The following is a 25,969-nucleotide window of genomic DNA, read 5'->3' as shown; positions in this document are numbered from 1 at the left end:
AACAGCTGATCACACAAGCCATATAATGGGTTCCATCCCGCTCTGGGTTCCACAGGCCCGCTGGCAGATCCAGGTCTTCAGAGGTTTCTGGATTTCTTTTTTTTTCTTGCTGCCATCAACATATATAATATCCAGTCTATTCTTCAAAATCTCCAGGTATGAAGCACCCACAACGTAGGAAGGCAAAGCTGTCCCACTGGTTAATTGTCCTCACTGTTAGGAAGGTTCTCCTTAATTCCAGGTTGCTTCTCTCTTTGATTAAGTTTCCATTCATTGTTTCTTGTCCTGCCCTCTGGTGCTTTGGAGAATAAGTTGACCTCTTCTTTGGCGCAACCTCTCAAAAACTGAAATATTGCCTTATTTTATTTTTTATTTTTTTAAAAAAATAGTTTTTATTGAGTATTTTACATTTTTAAAACCAAAAACATAATGAAAAAAGACAAAAACCGAAAAAAGAAAAGGAAAAAGGAAAAAAAGGAAAGAAGACATACACATACATAAAATATTAAAATACAAAACAAATATAAAAACATTATATAATAACAACTTTCTGTATTGAGTTTCCTTGCTATTAAATTTAGTGTTTCTAAATAATCCCTTATTCTTGTATAACTGTATTGAGCATTTTTATATACAATTTTGTTATATATACTTACATCCTGTATATTGACATAGTCAGTATTTTATCCTTACCAATATTTAATACTCTTACATTTCAGTTAGTCAAAATTCTTATTACTCATTTTGATTTCTATTTTCTAGCCACGCATAGAATCTGTTCTGCACTTTGTAGTAATCCGAATCATCTTTTTCTTTAATCTCCATTGTCATTTTATCCATTGTAACACATTCGAGGATTTTTTTAATTACTATTTCTTCCAGTGGTGTGTTTATCTGTTTCCACATTTGCACCAGAGCAATACTGGCTGCTGTTAATATGTGCAACGTTATATAGTACAGACTTCTTTCAGTTTTCTTATCAATCATTCCTAGAAGAAACACCTCTGGTTTAAAATCAATCTTTTTTTTTTTTTTTAATTTGCATTTATATCCCGCCCTTCTCCGAAGACTCAGGGCGGCTTACACTATGTCAGGCAATAGTCTTCATCCAATTGTATACTATATACAAAATCAACTTATTGCCCCCCAACAATCTGGGTCCTCATTTTACCTACCTTATAAAGGATGGAAGGCTGAGTCAACCTTGGGCCTGGTGGGACTTGAACCTGCAATATTGCAGGCAGTTGCTGTTAATAACAGGCTGCATTAGCCTGATGAGCCACCAGAGGCCCTTTTGGAGTGTAATCTCTTCTAACCATCTTCTGATCTTATGCCAAAACTTTTTAGCACTGGGGCACATCCACCACATGTGATAGTATGTTCCTAATTTGTGGCCACATCTCTAACACTTAGGTGACAGATTGGAGTACATTTTTGCCAATCTCACTGGTGCTAAATGCCATGTATAAAATATTTTATAGACATTTTCTTTATATGTTACTGCCATAGTCAATTTATAATTTGTTTCCCACAATTTTTCCCATTTTTCCAATTCTATAGTATATCGAAAATTCCTAGCCCAACTTATCATTTCTTTCACCGTCTCTTCTTCCAATTTGTATCTTAATAGGTAATTATAAATATTTGTAATCATTTTTCTCCCAAATCCTAATAATATTTTATCTAATTCCGATTGTTCCCTGTTTATGCCAAATTGTTCCTTATCTTTTTTAACTTTAGTTTTAATTTGCAAATATGGCCACCAATCCAAATTTATTCCATGTTTTGTACTGATTTCAATTCTCCTTTTGTATCTAATAATTCTGTGTATTTTACCATTTCACCATCCATTGTAGACAACCAAATTGGGACCTTTGTATAATGATTCTTTTTTATCTTTTCCCAAACTTTCAGTAGGGCATCTCTTAGCGTATGTTTTTGAAAATAGGTATGTGATTTATTTTTCCCATCCCCAAAAAAGCCATGCCACCCTAGTTGGAGGTCATGGCCTTCTATTGTTAGTATTTGTTTATTCTTAAGATGTATCCAATCTTTAAACCATGTTAGGGATGTCGCTTGGTAGTAAAATTCCCATTCTGGTAAACCGAAACCTCCTTCCCTTCTACTATCTTGCAATAATTTGAATTTGATGCGCAGTTTTTTCCCTGACCATATAAATTTTGATGTCACTTTATTTAATTGTTCAAAGAATTGGTTTCCTAATTTTATTGGTACCATTTGAAATAGATAATAGATAGATAGATAAAGTAGCTTGGATAGTGTGTTCATTTTGATTGTCGAAATTCTGCCAATTAGTGATATAGTCCAATTATCCAGATCTTTTTGTATTTGTACTAGAAGTGTATCATAGTTATCCCTCTTTATCGTGGTACATTTTTCAGATAGCCAAATTCCTAAATATTTAATTTTTTTGCTCTCGAAATTCCCAGTTTCTCCTCTAATTCTTCATTCTGTCTGTTGGTTAAATTCTTAGTCAATATTTTGGTTTTGTCTTTACTCATTTTAAATCCTGCTACCATCCCAAATTGGTTTATATCTTGCAATAGATTAGGTCCAGACACTAGAGGTTCCTCAATAATAAATGCCAAATCATCTGCAAATGCTTGGACCTTATATTCTTGTGACTTAATTTTTAATCCCTTTATTTCCAAATTATTTCTAATTTGTGATAACAATGTCTCTACAGACAGAATGAATAACGATGGGATAGGGGGCAACCTTGTCTTACTCCTTTAGATATTTCAAAGCTTTCTGTTTGTTCCCTGTTTATTATTATCTTGTATAGTGTCTAATCATTTTGTATAAATTTTTCTCCAGAATTCATTTTTACTAATTGGTTTTTCATAAAGTCCCAATTTAAGTTGTCAAAACCTTTTTCAGCCTGTTCTGCTCGCAGCCAGATACAGATAGTTATTGTTTATAAAAATTAACATTTTCCATTTCTTTTCTCTCCTCTCACATAACTCGTGCTAAGACAGAGGTCTCCAACCTTGGTCCCTTTAAGACTTGTGGACTTCAACTCCCAGAGTCTCTCAGCCAGCAAAGTCCAACCACAAGTCTTAAAGGGACCAAGGTTGGAGACCCCTGTTCTAAGACATATCTCATTAAAGTGAATCAGGCCAGAAATTAAATAGTTAATTTCTCAGCCATACTTCTAAAAGCAGCTCAGAAATGAAATTCAAGCGTTCCCTACAGTCATTACCTTCTGCTTCATATGGATTTTCTTGTGGGCAGTAAGGGAGGAACTTTGCGTGAAGCACCGTCTGCACACTGGACATTTGAAAGGTTTCTCCCCTGTGTGTAAACCTACATGATTAATAAGGTTAGTCCTAGTACTGAAATCTTTCCCACAGTCCGGACACTCATATGGCTTCTCTCCTGTGTGAGTCCTCTGGTGCATCACCAGGCTACCGTTCTGACTGAAACTTTTCCCACAATCTGAACATTTGTATGGTTTCTCCCCAGTGTGTGTCCTGTGGTGTTTCACCAGGTGGGAATTCTGGCTGAAAGTTTTCCCACAAATGGGGCACTCATACGGTTTCTCCCCTGTGTGTGTCCTCTGGTGTATTAGCAGGCCGGAATTCCGACTGAAGCTTCTCCCACAGTCTGAACATTCATACGGTTTCTCCCCAGTATGAATTCTCTGGTGCATCACAAGGGCGTAATTCCGGATGAAACTTTTCCCACAATCTAGACACTCATATGGTTTTTCCCCAGTGTGAGTCCTCTGGTGTATCACCAGGTCGGGATTATGACTGAAACTTTTCCCACAATCGGGACACTCATACGGTTTCTCCCCAGTGTGAGTCCTCTGGTGTACCGCCAAGTCGGAACGGTGTCTGAAACGTTTCCCACATTCCAGGCAAACTGGTTTCTCCTCTCTGTGAGTTCTGTGGTGGTTCACCAGGTGGGAATTCTGACTGAACCTTTTCCCACAATCGGAACACTCATACGGTTTCTCTCCTGTGTGCATCCTCTTGTGTATCAGTAGGGTGGCTTGCTTCCTAAAGGTTTTGCCACATTGGCCGCACTGGATGCGCTTTTCTTTACTGTGGGTCCTCTTGTGCATTATCAGGTAAGGTCTACAATCTGTGCTTTTTCCCAGAGTACTGTCCAATCTGTGGACCTTTTCGACCTTTGACAATTTTGGAGGTGGAAGTCAAAAATATTGCCACGGAGGGCAAACCGTCTTGTAATGCAAGTGACCCGTTCCTTCCTACTGATTTCCAAGTATTTCCCTCTTTTTCTGAATTTGGAAATGCTCCCCTTTGACCTTTTCATGGAGTGCTTCCTTCAGTTCCACAGTCTTCGTTTTTTCCAGCTCAAAACTCTCTTCCTTTTATTCTTTTTATCTGTCATCTGCTGGGGCAGGAAAAGTTTGTGGTTTTCTGGATGAAGGGGAAAAACCTTTGATTGCTGGCCGGATTTTCTTTTTTAATGCTGTTTCTGATTCTCCCTTGTCCACGATGGTCTTTTGGACATCCTCTTTGTCTAAAAGATTCATATAATATAGGTGGATGCACAAGATGTGAAAACAGCAAGGAGAAAAGCATAAATTACGGTCAGAAAGCTATCGCGCCAAAGTATTAGAATTAACTATAACATTAATTATGATTCATTTCAAAGATAGAAGACTATGAGATCCAAGTTCAAATAATCGTACAATCATTAAATTCTCTGGTTAACTTGATACAGGTAGTCCTCAACTTACAACAGTTCATTTAGTGACTGTTCAAAGTTACAAAGGCACTGAAAAAGGTGGCTTATGGTCACTCTTCACACTTATGACCATAGCAGCATCCCCATGGTCATGTGCTCAAAATTCAAAATTGGTAACTAACCCATAGTTATGACGGTTTCAGTGTCCCAAGGTCATGTTTTTGCGACCTGACAGACAAAGTGAAGCCAAATTCACTTAACAACCATGACACTAACTTAACAACCTCAGTGATTCACTTAACAACTGTGGCAGGAAAGGTCGTAAAATAGGTCAAAGTTCACTTAACAAGTCTTTCACTTACCAACAGAAATCTTGGGCTCAGTTGTAGTCGTAGGGTGAGGATTACCTGTATATCATAATTTTCTACCATTGTTATTATCAAAGATAACTGGAAATGCTGAGGATACATTATACAGATATACATAGCAAGAAATATAAATATTTTGGTCTAATATTTGGGAGGGAGGCAGTGGTGAAATCCAAATTTTTTTTACTACTGGTTCTGTGGGTGTGGCTTGGTGGGCATGGCAGGGGAAGGATACTGCAAAATCCCCATTCCCACCCCACTCCAGGGGGAAGGATGCTGCAAAATCCCCATTCCCTCCCCACTCCTGGGGGAAGGATACTGCAAAATCCCCATTCCCACCCCACTCTGGGGCCAGCCAGAGCTGCTATTTGCCGGTTCTCCGAACTACTCAAAATTTCCGCTACCGGTTCCCCAAAACCTGTCAGAACTTGCTGGATCTCACCCCTGGAGTGGGGGGCCTTCTAACGGAGGAAATGGTGCCCAAAGCCTCTGCAAGATTTAAAGTGCCAGTTTTGGCCATGAAACTCCTCATTGCCAAGAAAACAACACGCTTATAAAAACCACAAGGTGTCGCCCCTAACGTGAAGGAGACATTTAAATCTCGCAACCAACAGAAAATTGCAACCACGGGTTTTAAAGTGAGCAGAATCTGTGAAATTGTTTTTGTGGAGGGAAAAGAAAAACATGTCGTAGATGGGATCTTTCAACCTTGTTCCTTCTCTGCTTCTGCACCTTGGAGGAAACCAAACAGCCCAACTTGCTCTCAGCCTCCCCTCCGACCTGTCCTCAACTCACCTCTCAGCCGATGTCCTTGGAAGAGCAGGAAAAGTGTCCCCCATTCCTCCATCCTCCTATGGATCATCCAGAAGAGGAAGTTCCTCTTCTCTTCTGCTCCCTCCCACATCCTCTCTAGCAATACTTGATTGTTATAAAACCTTTCAGCTTAGTCGCTCCCCCTCCGGTTGGGTGTTATTACACAGCAACCAGGAATGTTGCTCTTCTGTTGCCAGCTTTCTAGGCATGAGTTTTGTTGATGGCTTCGCGCATAAGGCAGGACTGGAGCTGAGCTTTTCTCAGTCTCTAGCCTTGAGGTTTCCAGGACGACACCAAAGTGGCTCTACTACTTACTGCCCACAAAATCTATCCATTCAGCTGCTCCTGCGGCTGCAATCTTTCAAGATCTAGTCCAACATTCTTGCAACCGGCTCCCCGTTGTCAGACTCCCATGCGGCCATGCAGGGGCAACTCTGTAGGCTGTCCTGAGTCCCAGGCTTGGTTGAGCCTTTTTGTATACACAAACAATAGTCATAGATAAAACAACATATTTTGAAGAAAATATATACATATATGTAAAAAATATGCATCAACTATATCAATTTGATATGATGAAGGGAACAATAGGACAGGAACGGTAGGCACTTTTGTGCTCTTATGCACGCCCCTTATAACCCTCTTAGGAATGGGGTGAGGTCACTTGCTGAGTGATGCAATCTCCCCAGGTGCCAGGTGGTGACTTCTTCTTGCTGGTTGGGTAGAAGGCTAGTCCTATCATATAATAATAATAATATCAGAGTTGGAAGGGACCTTGGACCTTCTAGTCCAACCCCCTGCCCAGGCAGGAAACGCTACACCATTTCAGACAAATGGCTATCCAACATTTTCTTAAAAATTTCCAGTGTTGGAGCATTTACAACTTCTGCAGGCAAGTCGTTCCACTGATTAATTGTTCTAACTGTCAGGAAATTTCTCCTTAGTTCTATAGTTGCTTCTCTCCTTGATTAGTTTCCACCCATTGCTTCTTGTTCTACCCTCAGGTGCTTTGGAGAATAGTTTGACTCCCTCTTCTTTGTGGCAACCCCTGAGATATTGGAACACTGCTATCACGTCTCCCCTAGTTCTTCTTTTCATTAAACTAGACATACCCAGTTCCTGCAACCGTTCTTCATATGTTTTAGCCTCCATTCCCCTAATCATCTTTGTTGCTCTTCTCTGCACTCTTTCTAGAGTCTCCACATCCTTTTTACATCGTGGCGACCAAAACTGGATGCAATATTCCAAGTGTGGCCTTACCAAGGCATTATAAAGTGGTATTAACACTTCACGTGATCTTGATTCTATCCCTCTGTTTATGCAGCCCAGAACTTTGTTGGCTTTTTTGGCAGCTGCTGCACACTGCTGGCTCATATCTAAATGGTTGTCCACTAGGACTCCAAGGTGCTAACTTTCTTCAGTGCTAATGACCCATCTTGATGACCCAAAGATATCAGAATGTTATCTTATAGATATATATTGTTAAGTTCGGGAAGTAACGAGGCTGGAGACCAGGGTAGTGACAACAGCTCTTTAATATATGGTGAACCCAGCAACAGGCTGGGGAAAAACCTCTCCTTATATACAGTTCAACCGGCGGCTTTAACCAATCAGCAACGTGCTTGTTTCCCGCCAAAACCATTTAAAGATACATTACACTCCTTCCCCCCAGAAAACACTTTACCCATATTTACATGATATTTACATATTATTTTTCAACGTAATCACGCAAATAGACTGGGCGTCTCCTGACTCTTTCGGACCTGCGCAGTACATTCCCTGGGAGTGGGTCGAGCTGACCGGAGGGGCTGTTTGCTCCTCTCAGCTCCTTCTCTAGGCCATCCGGCCCTGGATTATTAGCAGAGTCGTCCCTGCTGTTTTCTACTGGAACCTGTGGGCGCCGCTGGACCTCCGGAATTTCAGATAAGTCCTGCGATTTTTCCTGGTTTGAGTCAGCTGTGGAATCAAACATTGTGTAGTCAGGGCCCGTTTCGTAGATTCAGATTGTTCGCTATGCGTTTTATTTGGTCTATGTGGCGCCCATACTCGGCCGTCCTTTAACTCTACCAAGTATGATTTTGGACCTGTTCTGTTTAGGATTTGTCCTGCTATCCAGGTTGGGCCTTCACCATAGTTGTGTGCCCACACTGTCGCCTATGTCCATTTCTCTTGTTTTTCCTATTTCCCCTTGTAACCCTCCGGTGTATAGTTTGGATTTAGGCGGTCTAGTGGGCACCTGAGCTTCGCCCATTAATAATTCGGCTGGGCTTCTGCGGTTGTGACACAGGGGTTCTGTGTTGGACGCCAGGAAAACATCGATTTTTGTTTGCCAGTCGCCTGGCTTAAGTCTGGACAATGCCTCTTTGCGCCCGGACGGAACGCCTGCAAGGCCATTCGTCGCAGGGTGGAAAGGCGCCGAGAGGGCATGTCGGATGCCCTCCTCTGCCAAGTACTCCTCAAATTGGGTTGCCGTGAATTGCGGGCGTTATCGGAAACTAGCGTGTCGGGCAACCCATGGGTTACAAATAGGTGCCGAGGACTGAGATCACGGCCTCGGCTGTCATGGATCTCATGAGAATGATTTCCAGCCATTTGGAGTAGGCATCACTACTACCAGGAAGGTTTGGCCGTGGAAGGGCCGCAAAATCAATGTGTATTCTAGACCAGGGCCCTGGGGTTTCTCCCATTCCCGAACCGGGGCCGGGGGTAGCGGTCTGGACTCTGGCAGGCCTGGCATTTCCCTACCCTTTCAGCAATTTCTGAGTCCATTAAGGGCCACCACACATAGCTTCTCGCTAGACCCTTCATCCTAACGATCCCTGGGTGACCCTCGTGGAGGAGGTCCAACACCCTTTTCCTCAATTTTCTGGGATCACCACTCTATCCCCCATAGCAGGCACCCCTTGAGCCGAAAGTTCCCCACGCTTTTTTACAAATTCTTTAAAACGCCGCGCAGCGGCCACCCTCTTGTACCCAACCAGTACAGTTCTCAAAGTAATGTCGGTATGACGCCCGAGCCACCTCCTTAGATGTGACTGGGCCAGAGTCCAGAGAGTCAATTAACAGTATGGGCGCCCCGGAGTGGGGTCTTGATCGCCCCTGGTAGTGGGCATCTGCTTAATGCGTCCGCATGCCCCAATTCTTTTCCCAGCCGATGCTGCAGTTTGTAGGAATAGGCGGCTAAGAAGATAGTCCATCGGGTCAATCGTGGCGAAACTGCCACAGGCGTTGGGCGGTCGCCAGCCAGTATCCCTAACAGTGGTCTATGGTCTGTCACAATTTCAAAGTCTCTACCAAAACGATTCGTGAAACTTTTTACCCTGACACAATAGCTAGCGCTTCCTTATCCAACTGGCTATAGTTCCTCTCTGTCGAGGACATCGTTCTGGAGTAGAAGGCTATTGGGGCTTCTGTGCCATTTGGAAACCTGTGGCTGAGCACAGCCCCCACCCCGTAAGGGGAAGCATCGCAGACTAATACCAATGGCAATGAGCTATGATATTGAACCAGTAAGCTATCGCTCGATAGTAGGTTTTTTACTGCTTCGAAAGCCCTAGCTTCCGACCTTCCCCAAGACCAAGCAGTATTCTTTCCCAGTAACTTATGTAGCGGCTCGGCAACGGTTGCCTTATTTTTTAAAAAGACCGCGTAAAAATTCACTAGACCCAGGAATGCCTGTAGCTCTGTTTTGTTTTTGGGCGCTGGAGCCTTTCGTATTGCCTTGACCTTGCTTTCAGTGGGGTGAATTCCCTCCTTGTCTATTCTGTAGCCCAAGAACTCTACGGATTCTACCCCTATCTGGCATTTGTTCACTTTAACCTTTAGACCGGCTGACCGGAAAACGCCCAGAACTTTTCTCAAACGCTCCCCCAATTCTTCTAAATTTTCGGCTGATATCAATACATCATCGAAATAGGGGACTACCCCCGGGAGCCCTTGCAGAAGTCGCTCCATTAAATTTTGGAATAGACCAGGTGCCACACTCACCCCAAACTGTAACCTGGTACACTTGAAAGCACCTCTGTGAGTCACAATCGTCTGGGCTTCGGCTGTGTTGGCGTCTACAGGCAGTTGTTGATAGGCTTGAGCCAAATCTAACTTGGCGAAAACGTGCCCTTGCCCCAGCGAGTGCAGCAAGTGTTGCACCACGGGGACCGGGTAAGCGCTTTTTTGTAAGGCTTTGTTTAACGTCGCCTTGTAGTCAGCGCAGATTCTAACTGACCCATCTGGTTTCACTGGGGTGACGATTGGCGTCTCCCACTTTGCGTGATCGACTGGCACCAGAATCCCCTGACTGATGAGCTTATCTATCTCCTTGTCAATCTTAGGTTTAAGGGCAAAAGGGACTCTCCTTGCCTTTAACCTAATGGGGGCTACCTGGGGGTCTAAATTGAAGGAAATGGGGTCCCCCTTGTACTTGCCCAGGCAGTCCTTGAAGACATCTCGAACTCGTTCATGAGTGTGTCTTTAGGTTAAAGTCACTTCTGTAGATGCCAGACACTCCCATGCCCAATGCACGGAACCAGTCTAGTCCCAACAGACTTGGCAGGGTCCCTTCGACTATCGTGATGGGCAGGGTCTTCTTGTGTGGTCCGTACTCGACGCGGACGGAGGTGGTCCCTCGAACAGGGATGCGATTCCCTTGGTAGTCGTGCACCCGTAGCCGTTGTGTTTGCAGTTTGCGTTTTGCGATCCTCGGCAAAGCTTTGCAAAGTGCCCCAGGACATGTTTGTGATCGCTGACCCGGTGTCCACTTCTAGTCGGCACGGCACTCCTTCGATTTTCGGTTTAGTGAAGATTTTCTTCTCGACGCGGGTTGCTGCACGGCCTATGATCACGGTCGTTCGATTTGAGTTCGCGCACTTTTTGTTTTGACCAATCGGGTCGCCTTGCCGATCCTGCGCTCTGATTGGTTGGTTTGAATTTTCGGCGGAAGGTTGGGGTGCTCGACAGACTTGAGCCAGGTGCCCTTCTTCTCGCACCGACATGTAGCGTCCTTGAACTTGCATCGTTGGCGCTGGTGTTGCCCTCCGCAACTTCCGCATTCATCGGTCTTCTTTGCCCCTTCTCTCGGTGAGGCAAACCCTTCCTCATCCTCGCCGTCTGATTCGGTCTGGATTTCTTCTGTGGACCGGGTTGATTTGCTGCGCTCGCCGTGTGAGTGGCTTTGTAGGGTTTCCGCCGCTTGGGTGGACATCTCATGAGCTCTGGCTTCGTCCAGAGCGTTTGCCAGCGTTAGATTGCTTTTTGATAGCAGCCGCCTCTGCAAACGCATGTCTCTGACCCCACGGATGAGTTGCTCTAACAGCTCCTCGTCCAAGTCTCGGTACCCACAGTCCTTGGAGGCTTTTCGCAGGGCGGCCATGTAATCGCTGATGGATTCGCCTCTTGCTGTCTCGCCCCAAATTCAAAACGCCGCACGTATTTGGACGGTGTTGGCGAAATGGTTCTTCAATAAATTTTGCAGAGTTTGCCACGATACCGATTGTACGGCGTTGGCTCTGCCAGGGCTTCCGCGATGTCGATGACCTCGGGACCGCAGTGGCTCAGGAAATATGCCCTTTGCGGTTGTCTGGAACTCCTTGCAGTTCGTTTGCCTCTAGGAAGCTTTCAAACGGGTCATGCACGCCCCCATTTCTCCCTGGCTGGGTCAAACGGCGCGGGCGGAGTATAGCTGGCCATCTCCGCGTTTCTGCCCTGAGTTTGCTGGGTTCGGTTCTTCCGTGCTTCAGCTCGTTCCTGGTGCTCTTTAGCCTCGAGATCCCACCTTCGTCGCCAGTGTTAAGTTCAGGAAGTAACGAGGCTGGAGACCAGGGTAGTGACAACAGCTCTTTAATATATGGTGAACCCAGCAACAGGCTGGGGAAAAACCTCTCCTTATATACAGTTCAACCGGCGGCTTTAACCAATCAGCAACGTGCTTGTTTCCCGCCAAAACCATTTAAAGATACATTACATATATCTTATCTTATACAGGGCTCTCAAAGATCCAGACCTTTATAAACAATTTCACGCATTTTCAGCTCCTAAGCATAATAAAACAGGTGCTAAAAAAGTGCCGCCAAAAGAGAGAAGGAAAAGAGAATTAAATCTAAATTGATTATTTTAAAGTTTAAAAACTTTGCATGTATTTAAATTTGAAGCCATTTGGAGCGTGAGGCTCAGACCAATCAATCTTCCTAATCCCTAGCCTGGTTCTAGTTGCTGGGTTTCCTTCTTGTAAAGCAAAGGTCTTCAAATTTGGCACCTTTAAGACTTGCGGACTTCAACTCCCAGAATTCTCCAGCCAGCTATGCTCAAATTCTGGGAACTGGAAGTCCACAAGTCTTAAAGCTGCCAAGTTTGAAGTCCTCTGTTGTAAAGGGTTCATATGCTATGTGATCTATTGGAGGAAAAAATGTACTAGATCATGTGACAAAATCACGTTTATTACGGTGAAAGATCAGCACACAGTTAAAAAGTACAGAAAAGAATAATAGTCTAAAAATGATAATTATTTTAAAATACATAGGAAGAGGGAATATATATATAAAACAGTTTAAATGGAACTAAAAGAAAAGCTAAGGTGAGATGGGGGTAGGGAGCATAAAGCAGGGGTCTCCAACCTTAGCAACTTTAAGACTCGTGGACTTATTTTTATTTATTTATTTATTTATTTATTTATTCATATTTTTATACCGCCCTATCTCCCTAGGGACTCAGGGCGGTGTACAGCCATATAAAAACAACATAAATATACAAAGTAAAACATTAATCTAAAAAACTTATTAAATAGGCCAAATATTTAAAATAGACATAAATAATAAAACCCAATTTAAAACCAAATCTAAAATTTAAACAATTAAAATTTAAAAATCTAGTCCAGTCCTGCGCAAATAAATAGATGTGTCTTAAGCTCGCGGCGGAAGGTCCGAAGGTCAGGAAGTTGACGAAGTCCTGGGGGAAGCTCGTTCCAGAGGGTGGAACTTCAACTCCCAGAGTTCCTCAGCCAGAAAACCCCTGGCATAAAGGTTAGTTATGTGGCAGACTAAATTTATCACAATACAGAGCACACAAATATGACAAGCTGGATGCTGGTTAAAATGATTTTACCACATACGTCATCCATCATCTGATAAATTTTAAATGCTGATTCACAAAACCTGGCAACTTCATCCATCCATTCGTTCATTCAATTCAATTCATTGTCTGCCTATCTTAATTCTTGGTGGCTTATTATCAAGATAAAAATATGCAAAACCTATAAACACTACGAATAAAATACTATAAAAATATAAATATATAAATACTTAACAGAACTCAAATACTCAACCATACTCATATTATACAACATGATAGTTCCAGTATGATACCGGTAGTACAATGTCTATCTAAAAGCAGCAGGGAATTGTAGAATTCTCCTTTGTGTGCAAAGTATTTGTGCAGTACTGGTACAAACATCTCTGCAATAAAGCACAATAACAGAATAACAGAGTTGGAAGGGACCTTGGAGGTCTTCTAATCCAACCCCCTGCTTAGGCAGGAAACCCTACACCACTTCAGACCAATGGTTGTCCAATCTCTTCTTTAAAACATCCACTGTTGGAGTATTCACAACTTCCGGAGGCAAGCTGATTAAATGTTCTGTCAGGAAATTTCTCCGTAGTTGTAGGTTGCTTCTCCTTGATTGCTTTCCATCCATTGCTTCTTGTCCTGCCCTCAGGTGCTTTGGAGAATAGTTTGACTCCCTCTTCTTTGTGGCAACCCCTGAGATTTTGGAACACTGCTTTCATGTCTCCCCTAGTCCTTCTTTTCATTAAACTAGACATACTGAGTTCCTGCAACCGTTCTTCATATGTTTTAGCCTCCAGTCCCCTAATCATCTTTGTTGCTCTTCTCTGCACTCTTTCCAGAGTCTCAACATCTTTTTTACATCGTAGCGACCAAAACTGGATGCAATATTCCAAGTGTGGCCTTATCAAGGCTTTATAAAAGCCACTGGAGAAGCACATGCTCTATTGTTTCTGGGTGTTGAGTCATGGGGGCATTGTATTATAACCTGAAATGTGTTACTGAAATGAACAAACCTTGAATTCTTTGGTACACTCGGCATCTTGGCACTGCTATCATCCACCAGCCTTCAAAAGATAACAAGAGGCACCTCCACACAAAAAAGATCACAGCAAGAGTTGGTAATAAATTTGAAGATCCTATGCTCAAAAGCCACAACCCCTTTTTCTCTATAGTACAATAGTATTTGCATATCATATTCAACAACCTTTACATATAAAATTTTTGTGCTCTTCTCACTGTTTCAAACCTCCCTGATAAGTTCTCCATTCTGTGCTTCACTGCGCTGTGCTTCCCTGTTCACAACCCGAGCACTGAATTTACTGTTCTCCTTGCACTCAATTTTTGTGCATGTTAGAAAAAGATGAACTCTGAATCCTCTTTACCACTCCTCTTCCATCAGCTCACATTTGAGGAGCCGCAATCACTAAGTGCTCCTATCTTTTTTGTATGGAGGGAATAGAATAGAATAGAATAGAACAGAACAGAACAGAACAGAACAGAACAGAACAGAATAGAATAGAATTTTTTATTGGCCAAGTGTGATTGGACACGCAAGGAATTTATCTTGGTGCATACGCTCTCAGTGTACATAAAAGAAAAGATACCTTCATCAAGAATTCTAAGATACAACACTTAATGATAGTCATAGGGTACAAATAAGCAATCAGGAAACAATCAATATCAATATAAATCATAAGGATACAAGCAACAAAGTTACAGTCATACAGTCATAAGTGGAAGGAGATGGATGATGGGAACGATGAGAAGATTAATAGTACTGCACATTTAGTAACTAGTTTGATAGTGTTGAGGGAATTATTTGTTTAGCAGAGTGATGCGTTCGTGGAAAAAACTGTTCTTGTGTCTAGTTGTTCTGGTGTGCAGTGCTCTATAGTGTCGTTTTGAAAACAAATCAAGGAGAGAACCAGAACTTAGAACTAAGGAGAAATTTCCTGACACTGAGAACAATTAACCAGTGGAGCGACTTGCCTTCAGAAATTCTGGATGCTCGATCAATGGAGGCCTTTAAGAAGAGACTGGACAGTTACTTATCTGGAATGGTAAAAGGTCTTCTGCTTCAGCAGGGGGGTTGGACTAGAAGACCTCCAAGATCCCTTCCAACATTATTCTGTGATGTATTTTTTAGGATCTGTAGCAGATTTTTGGAGCCTCCGAGAAACATGACTCCCACATTTTTTTAAAAAGGCCTGCTGGTTGTAGAACTTTTGGGCTCAAAGTGAGAAAGATAATTTTGTAGAAGGCTGAAATTTTCTGCCTGGCCATTTCAATGATGTATGATGATCAATATGCAAAAAACACCTTAAAAGTCTTTTTGGCAGAATTGCACTATTTCTCTACCAGTGAATATCCAGTAATTTCTGCTGATAGCCAGCCATGGGAAATTAGCCTTTATCAAACTAAGAATTTTCTTTTCTCCCTCATCTCTAATACTTTTGAGCACATTTGTCTAACTGAACAAGGCCAGAAATTAGTTAATTTTGCGGCCTTACTTCTAAAAGCAGCTCAGAAATGAAATTCAAGCCTTCCCTATAGTCATCTCCTTCTGCTTCATATGGATTTTCTTGTGTGCAGTAAGAGAGGAATTTTGTGTGAAGCACCGTCCACACTCTGGACATTTGAAAGGTTTCTCCCCAATGTGTAAACTTACATGATTTATAAGTTTAGACCTAGTACTGAAACCTTTCCCACAATCCGGACACTCATATGGTTTCTCCCCTGTGTGAGTCCTCTGGTGTATCACCAGCTCAGAATTCCGATTGAAACTTTTCCTACAATTAGGACATTCATATGGTTTCTCTCCAGTGTGAGTCCTCTGGTGTATCACCAGGGTATAATTCTGACTGAAACGTTTCCCACAATCCAAACATTCATACGGTTTTTCCCCTGTGTGAATCCTTCGATGTATAACCAGCTCAGAATTCCGAGTGAAGTTTTTCCCACATTCCAGACAAACGTATGGTTTCTCCCCCGTGTGAGTCCTCTGGTGTATTACCAGGTGAGAATTCCGACGGAAACATTTCCCACAATCCAGACACTCATATGGCTTTTCCCCAGTGTGAGTCCTCTGGTGTATTACCAGATCGTAATTCTGTCTGAAACTTCTCCCACAATTTGGACACTCATATGGTTTCTCCCCTGTGTGTGTTCTCTGGTGTATCACAAGGTGGGAATTCCGACTGAAACTTTTCCCACAATCTGGACAGTCATATGGTTTCTCCCCGGTATGAATCCTCTGGTGTATCACCAGGTGGGAATTGTGACCGAAGGTTTTGCCACATTCCTGACACTCATACAGTTTCTCTCTGATGTGTCTCCTTTGATGTACAACGAGGTTGGAATTTTGAATGAAACGTTTCTCACAATCTGTAGTCTCATATTGTGCCTCCCAAGTGTGAGACCTCTGATGTTTCACCAGGTGGGAATCCCGAGTGAAACTTTTCCCACAATCTGGACACGCATACAGTTTTTCTTCAATGTGAGCCCTCTGGTGTATCACAACATCAGAATTCTGACTGAATTTTTTCCTACAATCTGGACCCTCATGTGGTTTATCCTCAGTGTGAGACATCTGGTGGCAATTCTGACTGACTATTTTACCATACTCCTGACCCTCACATGGTTGGTCTCCTATGTGCGTTTTCTGATGTAACACCAGATCGGAATTGTGACTGAAACTATTCCCAGAATTGGGACATTCATACAGTTTGTCCACAGTGTGAGTTCTCTTATGAATCACTAGGTTTGAACTGTGACTGAAACGTTTTTCACAGTTGGGGCACTTGTATGGTTTTTCTCCTGTGTGAGTCCTCTGATGCACCACCAGGTCGGAATTATGACTGAAACTTTTCCCACAATCTGGACACTCATATGGTTTCTCCCCTGTGTGTGTCCTGTGGTGTATAACCAGGTGGGAATTCTGACTAAAACTTTTCCCACAATCCAAACATTCATATGGTTTTTCCCCAGTGTGAATCCTTTGGTGTGTCACCAGGGCATAATTCTGACTGAAACTTTTCCCACAATCAGGACACTCATATGGTTTCTCTCCCGTGTGAGTCCTCTTGTGTATCACCAGGTTGGAACTGTGACTGAAACTTTTCCCACAATCCGTACACTCATATGGTTTCTCTCCTGTGTGAGTCCTCTGATGTACCACCAGGTCGGAATTGTGACTGAAACTTTTCCCACAATCAGGGCACTCATATGGTTTCTCCCCAGTGTGAGTCCTATGGTGGCTCACCAGATGGGAATTCTGACTGAATCTTTTCCCACAATCCAGACACTCATATGGTTTCTCCCCTGTGTGGGTCCTCTTGTGTATCCTTAAGGTGGCCTGCTTCCTAAAGATTTTGCCACAGTGATGGCACTGGGCGGACTTTTCTCCAGTTTGGATCGTCTCATGCATAATCAGCTATGATCTGAAATGTTTGCAGGGGTGTTTCCATCACTTACATTTTTGGATTCTCAAGGTCCAAAATATTTGTGATCCCTTCTTCAATGGTGCTTTGATTCAAGCTACTCTTTCTTCGTTCACATGATGAGGCTCGCATGACTGTCTACCTTATGTGCCTATCCAAGTGACCCCTTCCATTCTGGATTTCCGGATTATTTTGAATTTGGAAATGATCTTGCCCTTGCCCTTTTCATGGAGTGTTTCAGTGAGTTCCACATCCTCAATTATTTCCAGCTCAAAATTCTCTTTCTGTTATTCTCTCTTTTGTCTTTCACCTGCCTTGGGAAGGAGAAGAATTTTGCAGTTTTCTGGAGGAAGTGGAAAAAACTCTTGATTGCTCGCCAGTTTTGTTTTCCTTTTTAGTTTTGCTTCTGATTCTCACATGCTCAGGATGGTCTTCTGGACATCCTCTTCATCTAAAAGATTCACATAAAGTGGTGAGTTTAATTATTGTATATAAAATGCTGCACAAGATGCGAAAACAGCAAGAAAAATTCCTACATTACAATGAAAAAACAAATGCCAAAAATCAAAGGTTAACCTCTAACATTAATTATGATTCCTTTGACACAGAAATCTAGTGCGAACCAGATTCAAATATCCACAGAAGCATGAAATTCTCTTCTGGTTTTGCATAATTCAGAAATCCTTGCAGTCTGTTATCATCACAAGAGTTTCCAAATTCTGAGGAAAGCTTATTATCGGGGTCGGGGAACTATGGTACTTTGATGACTTCAACTCCCAAAACTTTGCCTCTGTTATGACTTCAATTCCCAGAATTCCTGAGCAAACAGGTCATAAAAAGGTCATAGTTCCTCACCTCTGGTTTATATAGATAGATACTAATACATACATACAGAGAGATAAACAGATATGCACACATCTACAAATGTGGGTAAGTTGGAAATCCAGTTCAGCCTGAAAATTGTCCCAGAAGTGGGTATTTTTGATGCAATTTATAGAGAGGGAAGGCTTCAAGAAATGAAATCATGCCCAAAGTGTTTGCAAAATTTAAAGCAGCAGTTTTGTCCATGAAATGCCTCAGTTTCCAAGAAAACAAGATGTACAGAAAAATCACAAGGAGTGAACCCTAACATGAAGACTTTTTAAATTTCCCAACCAGCTGAAAATTGCAGGTACCAGTTTTAAATTTGCAGCACGACTAGGAGAATAAAAACTGGGGAGGGAAGGTATATGTAGCAGCCGAATACGTTCCAGCCTCCTTGCTTCTCTGCTTCTCCACTGTGGAGCAAACCACATAGACCTACTTGCTCTCTGACCTTTCCTCAGTTCATCTTCTAGCTGCTGCATGGACTCTAGAAAGAGAACAAGGCACAAGACCAACCACATGGCACACCCTGCCATACATCAAAAACATTTCAGAAGCTGCAGAACGCAGCTTCCGAGATCTGGAAGTGGGCATCGCACACGGCTCGCCCAGAGGCTACCAGACGAGGACAAATTGTACGTTGTAAAGATCGCTTGGAGGTGGGAGATACTTCTAATGTAATCTACTGAATCTCCTGCATGGATTGCCCCTGTGACTAAGTAGGACTGACGGGGAGGAAGCTAACCACCAGACTGCAAGAACACAAGTGAGCGGTCAGACGAGGAGACCCAAACTGATTGGTAGCCTCCCGCTGCAATGAACAAGGACACAGATTCAGTTTTGCTGCTACTAAGATTGTTGGATGAGCAGGCACAAAAACAGCCAGGGAAGTGATTGAAACCCGAGAAAGGACCCATTGTCAGTCAACAGGAGTGCTAATTGACCACCAGCCTATCAAGTACTTAGAAGGAGAGGGCTGGACAACACAAGCAAGGGACAGCTAATGACTCAAAAACCAGCTATCAACACACCCCAATCCAGGAGTCTCCAACCTTGGCAACTTTAAGACTTGTGGACTTCAACTCCCAGCTTTGCTGGCTGAGGAATTCTGGGAGTTGAAGTCCACAAGTCTTAAAGTTGCCAAGGTTGGAGATCCTTGCCCCAATCAACATCTAAAAGGCTACTTACAACACACACACTACAAATACCACACACAGAACAGCACACACTCTGCTAGAGAGAAGTTCCCTGAAGATGGGCACCAGCATGAGTCCAAAAGCTCGGAAGGGAGTGGTCCTGGTGACCGACCCAGATTGGATCTTGCAGAACAAGAACTGCCCTCCATAATCCCCTAATTGAAACTTCCTATGTCTTTCTCCTCTCTTCCACATCCCCTCTAGCAATCCAAGAATACTCGATGGTTTCAACACCTTTTAGCTATACCTCAGCAGCTGCTCCTGTACTTATTGGTTTCTAAGGATGAGCATTCCTGATCCACCAATCTCTCTGATAAGGTGATCTTGGGCATCTTACAGTTCATAAAAAGATAAATTGGAAAGCAATTAAAGATTTAAAACCATGCAAATTAAACTAAGGCTGAAAAATAGCCTTACTGTCCCATCTGAGGTGCTGAAAAGATTTTTTGATTATGTCCTACCAAGTCATTTTCAATTCCTGGTGATGACATTGATAGATTTTTCTCCAGGACAATCTGTCCCAAACCTATTCTTTTGGGTGTCCCAAGGGTTCGGGATGGGTTGGATCAGCTTCGGGATGGGTTGGATCAAAATTGGGTAGATCCAGGTGAGAGGTCGGAGACGCGTCTTGTTGAGACTGTTTGGGATGAGTTTGACCCTGTGGCTCCCGAGGACATGGACAGGTTGTTGGGGAGGTTGAATGCCACCACATGTTTACTGGACCCGTGTCCCTCCTGGCTGGTACTGGCCACACAGGAGGTGACACGAGGCTGGCTCCAGGGGATTACTAATGCTTCGTTGTTGGATGGGGTCTTTCCTGCTGCTTTGAAAGAGGCGGTGATGAGAAGCCTTCAAGAAGCCTTCCCTGGACCCAGCTGTTTTAGGAAATTATCGTCCGGTCTCCAACCTTCGCTTTGTGGCGAAGGTTGTAGAGAGTGTGGTGGCACGTCAATTACCCCAATACCTGGAGGAAACTGTCTATCTAGACCTGTTCCAGTCTGGCTTTCGGCCCGGATACAGTACAGAGACGGCTTTGGTCACATTGGTTGATGATCTCTGGAGGGCCAGGGATAGGGGTTATTCCTCTGCTCTGGTCCTATTAGACCTCTCAGCGGCTTTCGATACCATCGACCATGTTATCCTGCTGCACCGGTTGGGGAGTTTGGGAGTGGGAGGCACCGTTTATCGGTGGTTCTCCTCCTATCTCTCTGACCGGTCGCAGACGGTGTTGGCAGGGGGGCAGAGATCGACCCCGAGGTGCCTCACTTGTGGGGTGCCGCAGGGGTTGATTCTCTCGCCTCTCCTGTTCAACATCTATATGAAGCCGTTGGGTGAGATCATCAGTGGTTTTGGGGTGAGGTACCAACTGTACGCTGATGACACGCAGCTGTACTTTTCCACCCCAGGCCACCCCAACGAAGCTATCGAAGTACTGTCCTGGTGCCTGGAAGCCGTACGGGTCTGGATGGGGAGAAACAGGCTGAAGCTCAATCCCTCCAAGACGGAGTGGCTGTGGATGCCGGCACGCCGGTACAGTCAGCTGCAGCCGCGGCTGATGGTTTGGGGCAAGTCATTGGCCCCAATGGAAAGGGTGCGCAACTTGGGCGTTCTCCTGGATGGACAGCTGTCCTTTGAAGATCACCTGACAGCCGTCTCCAGGAGAACTTTTTATCAGGTTTGTCTGATTCGCCAGTTGCGCCCCTTCCTTGACCGGGATGCCCTATGCATGGTCACTCATGGTCTTGTTACCTCTCGCTTGGATTACTGCAATGCTCTCTACATGGGGCTCCACTTGAAGATCATCTGGAGGCTCCAGTTGGTTCAGAATGCAGCTGCGCGGGTGATAGAGGGAGCCGCTCGTGGCTCCCACGTGACACTACTCCTGCGCAGGCTGCACTGGCTACCTGTGGTCTTCCGGGTGCACTTCAAGGTGCTGGTTACTACCTTTAAAGCGCTCCATGGCTTAGGACCGGGTTACTTACGGGACCGCCTACTACCATCGACTACCTCTCACCGACCTGTGTGCTCTCACAGAGAGGGACTCCTTAGGGTGCCATCCATCAAACAATGTCGGTTGGCGGCCCCCAGAGGAAGGGACTTCTCTGTGGGGGCTCCCACCCTTTGGAATGAACTTCTCCAGGACTTCACCAACTTCCTGACCTTCGAACCTTCCGCCACGAGCTAAAGACATATTTATTCATCCGCGCAGGACTGGCATAGGGTTTTAGATTTTATTTGGTTTTAATTTTAGTGGGTTTTATCGTTTTAAAGATATTTTAATTCAGGCCAAATTGAATAAGTTTTTTAAATATTATTTTATTCTGTATTTATATTGCTGTCTTTTTATCTGGCTGTAAACCGCCCTGAGTCCTTCGGGAGAACGGCGGTATAAAAATTTGATTAAATAAATAAATAAGGGTGAATCCCAGGGGTGAAATGCTACTGGATTGGACCGGATCAGGTAAATAGGTAGAGGAGATTGGGGCTGGTTCGCTGAACTAGGAGCAAAGGCTGGCTGGCCACGCCCCTGAACCAAAGAACCTCCAAGACCACCACCACACCAACAGGGCAAGCCACCAAAATATAAACTGACAGAAAACTGCACTCCCTACTAACATTGGTGGTTACCGAATTGGGTAATGAAACATCCGCAAGCAAACTCAGAAAGTACCAAGGACCCCTCATAACTCAGAAAGCTCAAACTGCCCAAGGAGCTGCTGAACCAGTTCTATAGAGGAATTATTGAGTCTGTCATCTGCACCTCTAGAACTGTCTGGTTTGGTTTTGCAACCCAACAAGAAAGACACAGACTTCAGAGGATAATTAGAACTGCAGAACAAACAATGGCTACCAACCTGCCTTCCATTCAGGACCTGTATGCTGCACGAGTCAAAAAGAGAGCTGTGAAAATATTTAGACCCCTCACATCCTGGACATAAACCGTTTCAACTCCCACCCTCAAAACGACGCTAAAGAGCACTGCACACCAGAACAATTAGACAAAAGAACAGTTTCTTCCCGAACGCCATCACTCCTAAACAAATAATTCCCTCAACACTGTCAAACGATTTACTAAGTCTGCACTACTATTAATCTTCTCATCGTTCCCATCACCAATCTCTTTCCACTTATGACTGTATGACTGTAGCTTTGTTGCTTGAATCCTTACGATTTATATTGATATTGTTTGGTTCCTGATTGCTTATTTGTACCCTATGACTATCAATAAGTGTTGCACCTTAGAATTCTTGATGAACGCATCTTTTCTTTTCCCTGAGAGCATATGCACCAAGACAAGTTCATTGTGTGTCCAATCACACTTGGCCAATAAAGTAAAGTATTCTATTCTATTCTATTCTATTCTATTCTATTCTATTCTATTCTATTCTTATTCTTATTCTTATTCTATTCCTACAGTAATAACAACAACCACCTTTATTGTCATTGTACATATATACAACGAAATTGATTTAGCCTCTACTGGTGCAATCCATAACAAAATACAAAATAATATGAATAATATAGAAAATGGTCCTTATATAGGTAATTAGGGAGAAACCAGTCATATGTTTCCTTGTATGCATGGAGTGATTGTTCCCTCTGATTTCAGATCTCCCTGAGTCCTCTTCCTCCCCCTCCAGATACTGGGGAGGCTGATCCTCCCCAGCAGCGACAGGAGAACATGGGAAAGGTGGTCCAGGATGGAGGGGGGGGGAGGCGCTTGCCTGAGGCGTTTGCAAGATTTTTTTTTTTTTTTTGCAATTACGTGCCTTCAAATCGACTTGAGACTTTCAAGAAAAGATTGGACTGCCATTTGTCAGAAGTGATGTAAGCAGGGTCTCCTCCTTGAGCGGGGATGGAGGGGTGGGGTTGGACTAGATCAGTGGTCTCCAAGCTTGGCAGCTTTAAGCCTGGTGGACTTCAACTCCCAGAATTCCCAGCCAGCTTTGCTGGCTGGGGAGTCTGGGAGTTAATCCTGAACAAACAAAGCCAACTATGAGGCCTTCCAACTCTGTTAATCTGTTAAACTAACCGGCAGCTCGGCTGCATCAAGATGTTGGGCTTCGGAGAAGTGGGGAGGCGCTTGAAGGATTTTAAGGGGATCGGACGCAGAAGCAGCAACCAAGGAGGATAAGCAGCGGCGCGGCAGCTTGCAAGGAGCAGGAAAACTTGCAAGCAAAAAACTCGGGGACTCCAAAGGGAAGAGGGCGCAGCTGGCAAAAGCCCACCTCCCCCAAGGAATCCCCCCTTCCCTTCCCTGGAAATTCCCCCCCCCCTCGCTCGGGGTCCACCTGCCCTCTTGCCAGCGTCCTTGCTCACCTGGCGCCCCTCCCCCGCGAGGGGATCTCCGCAATCCTGGCGTAGCAGACCTGGAAGGGAGGGTGGGACGGGAGGGGCAGGAAACTGGGATTCCCAGCCCCCCTTTTTCTCCCTTTCTCCTGCCTCCTATCTAGGCGGCAAAGGAAAAAGCTCTCTGCGTTTAACCCTTTCGCTGAAGCCCGGATGGGCAGGGGTGTGTGTGTGGGACCGAGCAGTGCCAAAATCCCCCAGTCCGGTCCTGCTGGAGAGGATTCCTCGCTCCCGTCACCCAGAGGGAAAAGCCGAAGGCTCAAAGCAAGCCCTGAGGCTGAAAGGGAAAGTTGCGTGTGCTCATCTGCATCTTCAGGGGGGAATTTGGAATTCAAAGCTATTGAATATAGAATGGGATACGGATAGGGTAGAATAGGGATGGATAGAAATAGGAATAGAACAGAATAGAACAGAAATAAGAATAGGAACGAATAGGAATAGAAATAAAACAGAAATAATAATAGGAATGAATAGAATAGAATAGAATAGGAATTAATAGGAATAGGAATAGAATAGAAGTAAGAATAGGAATGAATAGCAGCAGAAGAATAGAATAGAATAGAATAGAATAGAATAGAATAGAATAGAATAGAATAGAATAGAATAGCAATAGCAATAGCAATAGCAATAGAACAGAAATAAGAATAGGAATGAATAGAAATAGAAGAATAGAATAAAATAAAATAGAATAGAATAGGAATAGGAATAGGAATAGGAATAGAACAGAAACAAGAATATAAATAAATAGAAATAGAAGAATAGAATAGAAGTAGGAATGGAATGGAATAGAAATAAGAATAGGAATGAATAGAATAGAATAGAAATAGAACAGAAATAAGAATAGGAATGAATAGAATAGGAATGAATAGAAATAGAAGAATAGAATAGAATAGAATAGAATAGGAATAGGAATAGAACAGAAACGAATATAAATAAATAGAAATAGAAGAATAGAATAGAAGTAGGAATAGAATAGAAATAAGAATAGGAATGAATAGAATAGAATAGAAATAGAACAGAAATAAGAATAGGAATGAATAGAATAGAATAGAATAGAATAGAATAGAATAGGAATGAATAGGAATAGAATAGAAATAGGAATAGAACAGAAGAGAAATAAAATAGAACAGGAATAAGAATAGGAATGAATAGAATAGGATAGGATAGGAATGAATAGGAATAGGAATAGGAATAGAATACTTACTTATTTATTTGATTTTTATACCGCCCTTCTCCCGAAGGACTCAGGGCGGTGTACAGGCAAAATAAAAACAGACAAGAAAATATAGTTTAAAATGCGAGATTAAAAAACTTATTATAATTAGCCTAAAAATTTAAAATGTATAAAAACTAAAACCCATTTAAAATTAATAATAAAGATTTTAAAATCGATAAAATCTAAGCCAGCCCCGCGCGAATGAAAAGATGTGTCTTCAGTTCGCGGCGAAAGGTCCGAAGGTCAGGTATTTGGCGTAAACCCGGGGGAAGCTCGTTCCAGAGTGTGGGAGCCCCCACAGAAAAGGATCTTCCCCTGGGGGCCACCAGCCGACATTGCTTGGCGGACGGCACCCTGAGAAGTCCCTCTCTAGAAATAGAAATAGGAATAGGAATAGAACAGAAGAGAAGAGAAGAGAAGAGAAGAGAAATAAGAACAGAAATAAGAATAGGAATGAATAGGAATAAGAATAGGAAATAGGAATAGAACAGAAGAGAAATAAGAATAGAACAGAAATTAGAATAGAATAGAACAGAACAGAAATTAGAATAGAATAGAATAGAATAGAATAGAATAGAATAGAATAGAATAGAATAGAATAGAATAGAATAGAATAGAATAGAATAGAATAGAATAGGTGAGACTGTCCCACAGACATGGTAAGACTATAACACCTGTCACCTTGCAGCCCGGACATTATTGGCTGGAATGCTGGGATTTGCTCAATATCTACACAGTATGTCAGGACGAGTCTGGGAGCAGTTTTTCTGTCTTAGAAAGAGGAAGTGACTGTCCGCATACAGTAAAAGAAAATGATAAACTTTCCAAAGAAACATTTCATGCAGTTGTGAGAGACGATATTATGCATATGCACACAAAAGTGTACAAAATGCTGCCGTAATTGTCTGACGCATTCTTTTTCTTAAAGTAAAAGCAAATTTAATGTAGTAAAATGTATGCAAAACAAACAAAAAATGAACAGAAAAGCAAAGA

General features: G+C 43.1%; 1 protein-coding gene across 2 annotated transcripts in view; it reads right to left on the bottom strand.

Moving 5' to 3' along the window:
- Positions 1-384: 384 nt before the first annotated feature.
- LOC131192478 (zinc finger protein 268-like) overlaps positions 385-25,969 on the bottom strand; it is a 50,528-nt gene continuing 24,943 nt past the window's right edge. The window contains exons 3-4 of one of the 2 annotated variants that reach the window (XM_058171657.1): positions 15,886-17,801; positions 385-4,060 (exon numbers count right to left, since the gene is read on the bottom strand). In XM_058171657.1, coding sequence (XP_058027640.1) covers positions 3,200-4,060; positions 15,886-17,337 — 2,313 coding nt within the window. In that variant the 5' untranslated portion in view covers positions 17,338-17,801 and the 3' untranslated portion in view covers positions 385-3,199. Of the gene's footprint in view, positions 4,061-14,422; positions 17,802-23,730; positions 23,830-25,969 lie in introns of those variants that run through there. The other variant, XM_058171656.1, reaches the window with a different exon arrangement.

Source organism: Ahaetulla prasina, chromosome 2 (genome assembly GCF_028640845.1).
Source record: "Ahaetulla prasina isolate Xishuangbanna chromosome 2, ASM2864084v1, whole genome shotgun sequence".
Classification (NCBI taxonomy): Eukaryota; Metazoa; Chordata; class Lepidosauria; order Squamata; family Colubridae; genus Ahaetulla; species Ahaetulla prasina.
Note: the sequence above shows the minus strand (reverse complement) of the source record. Positions and strands in the feature narration are given on the sequence as shown.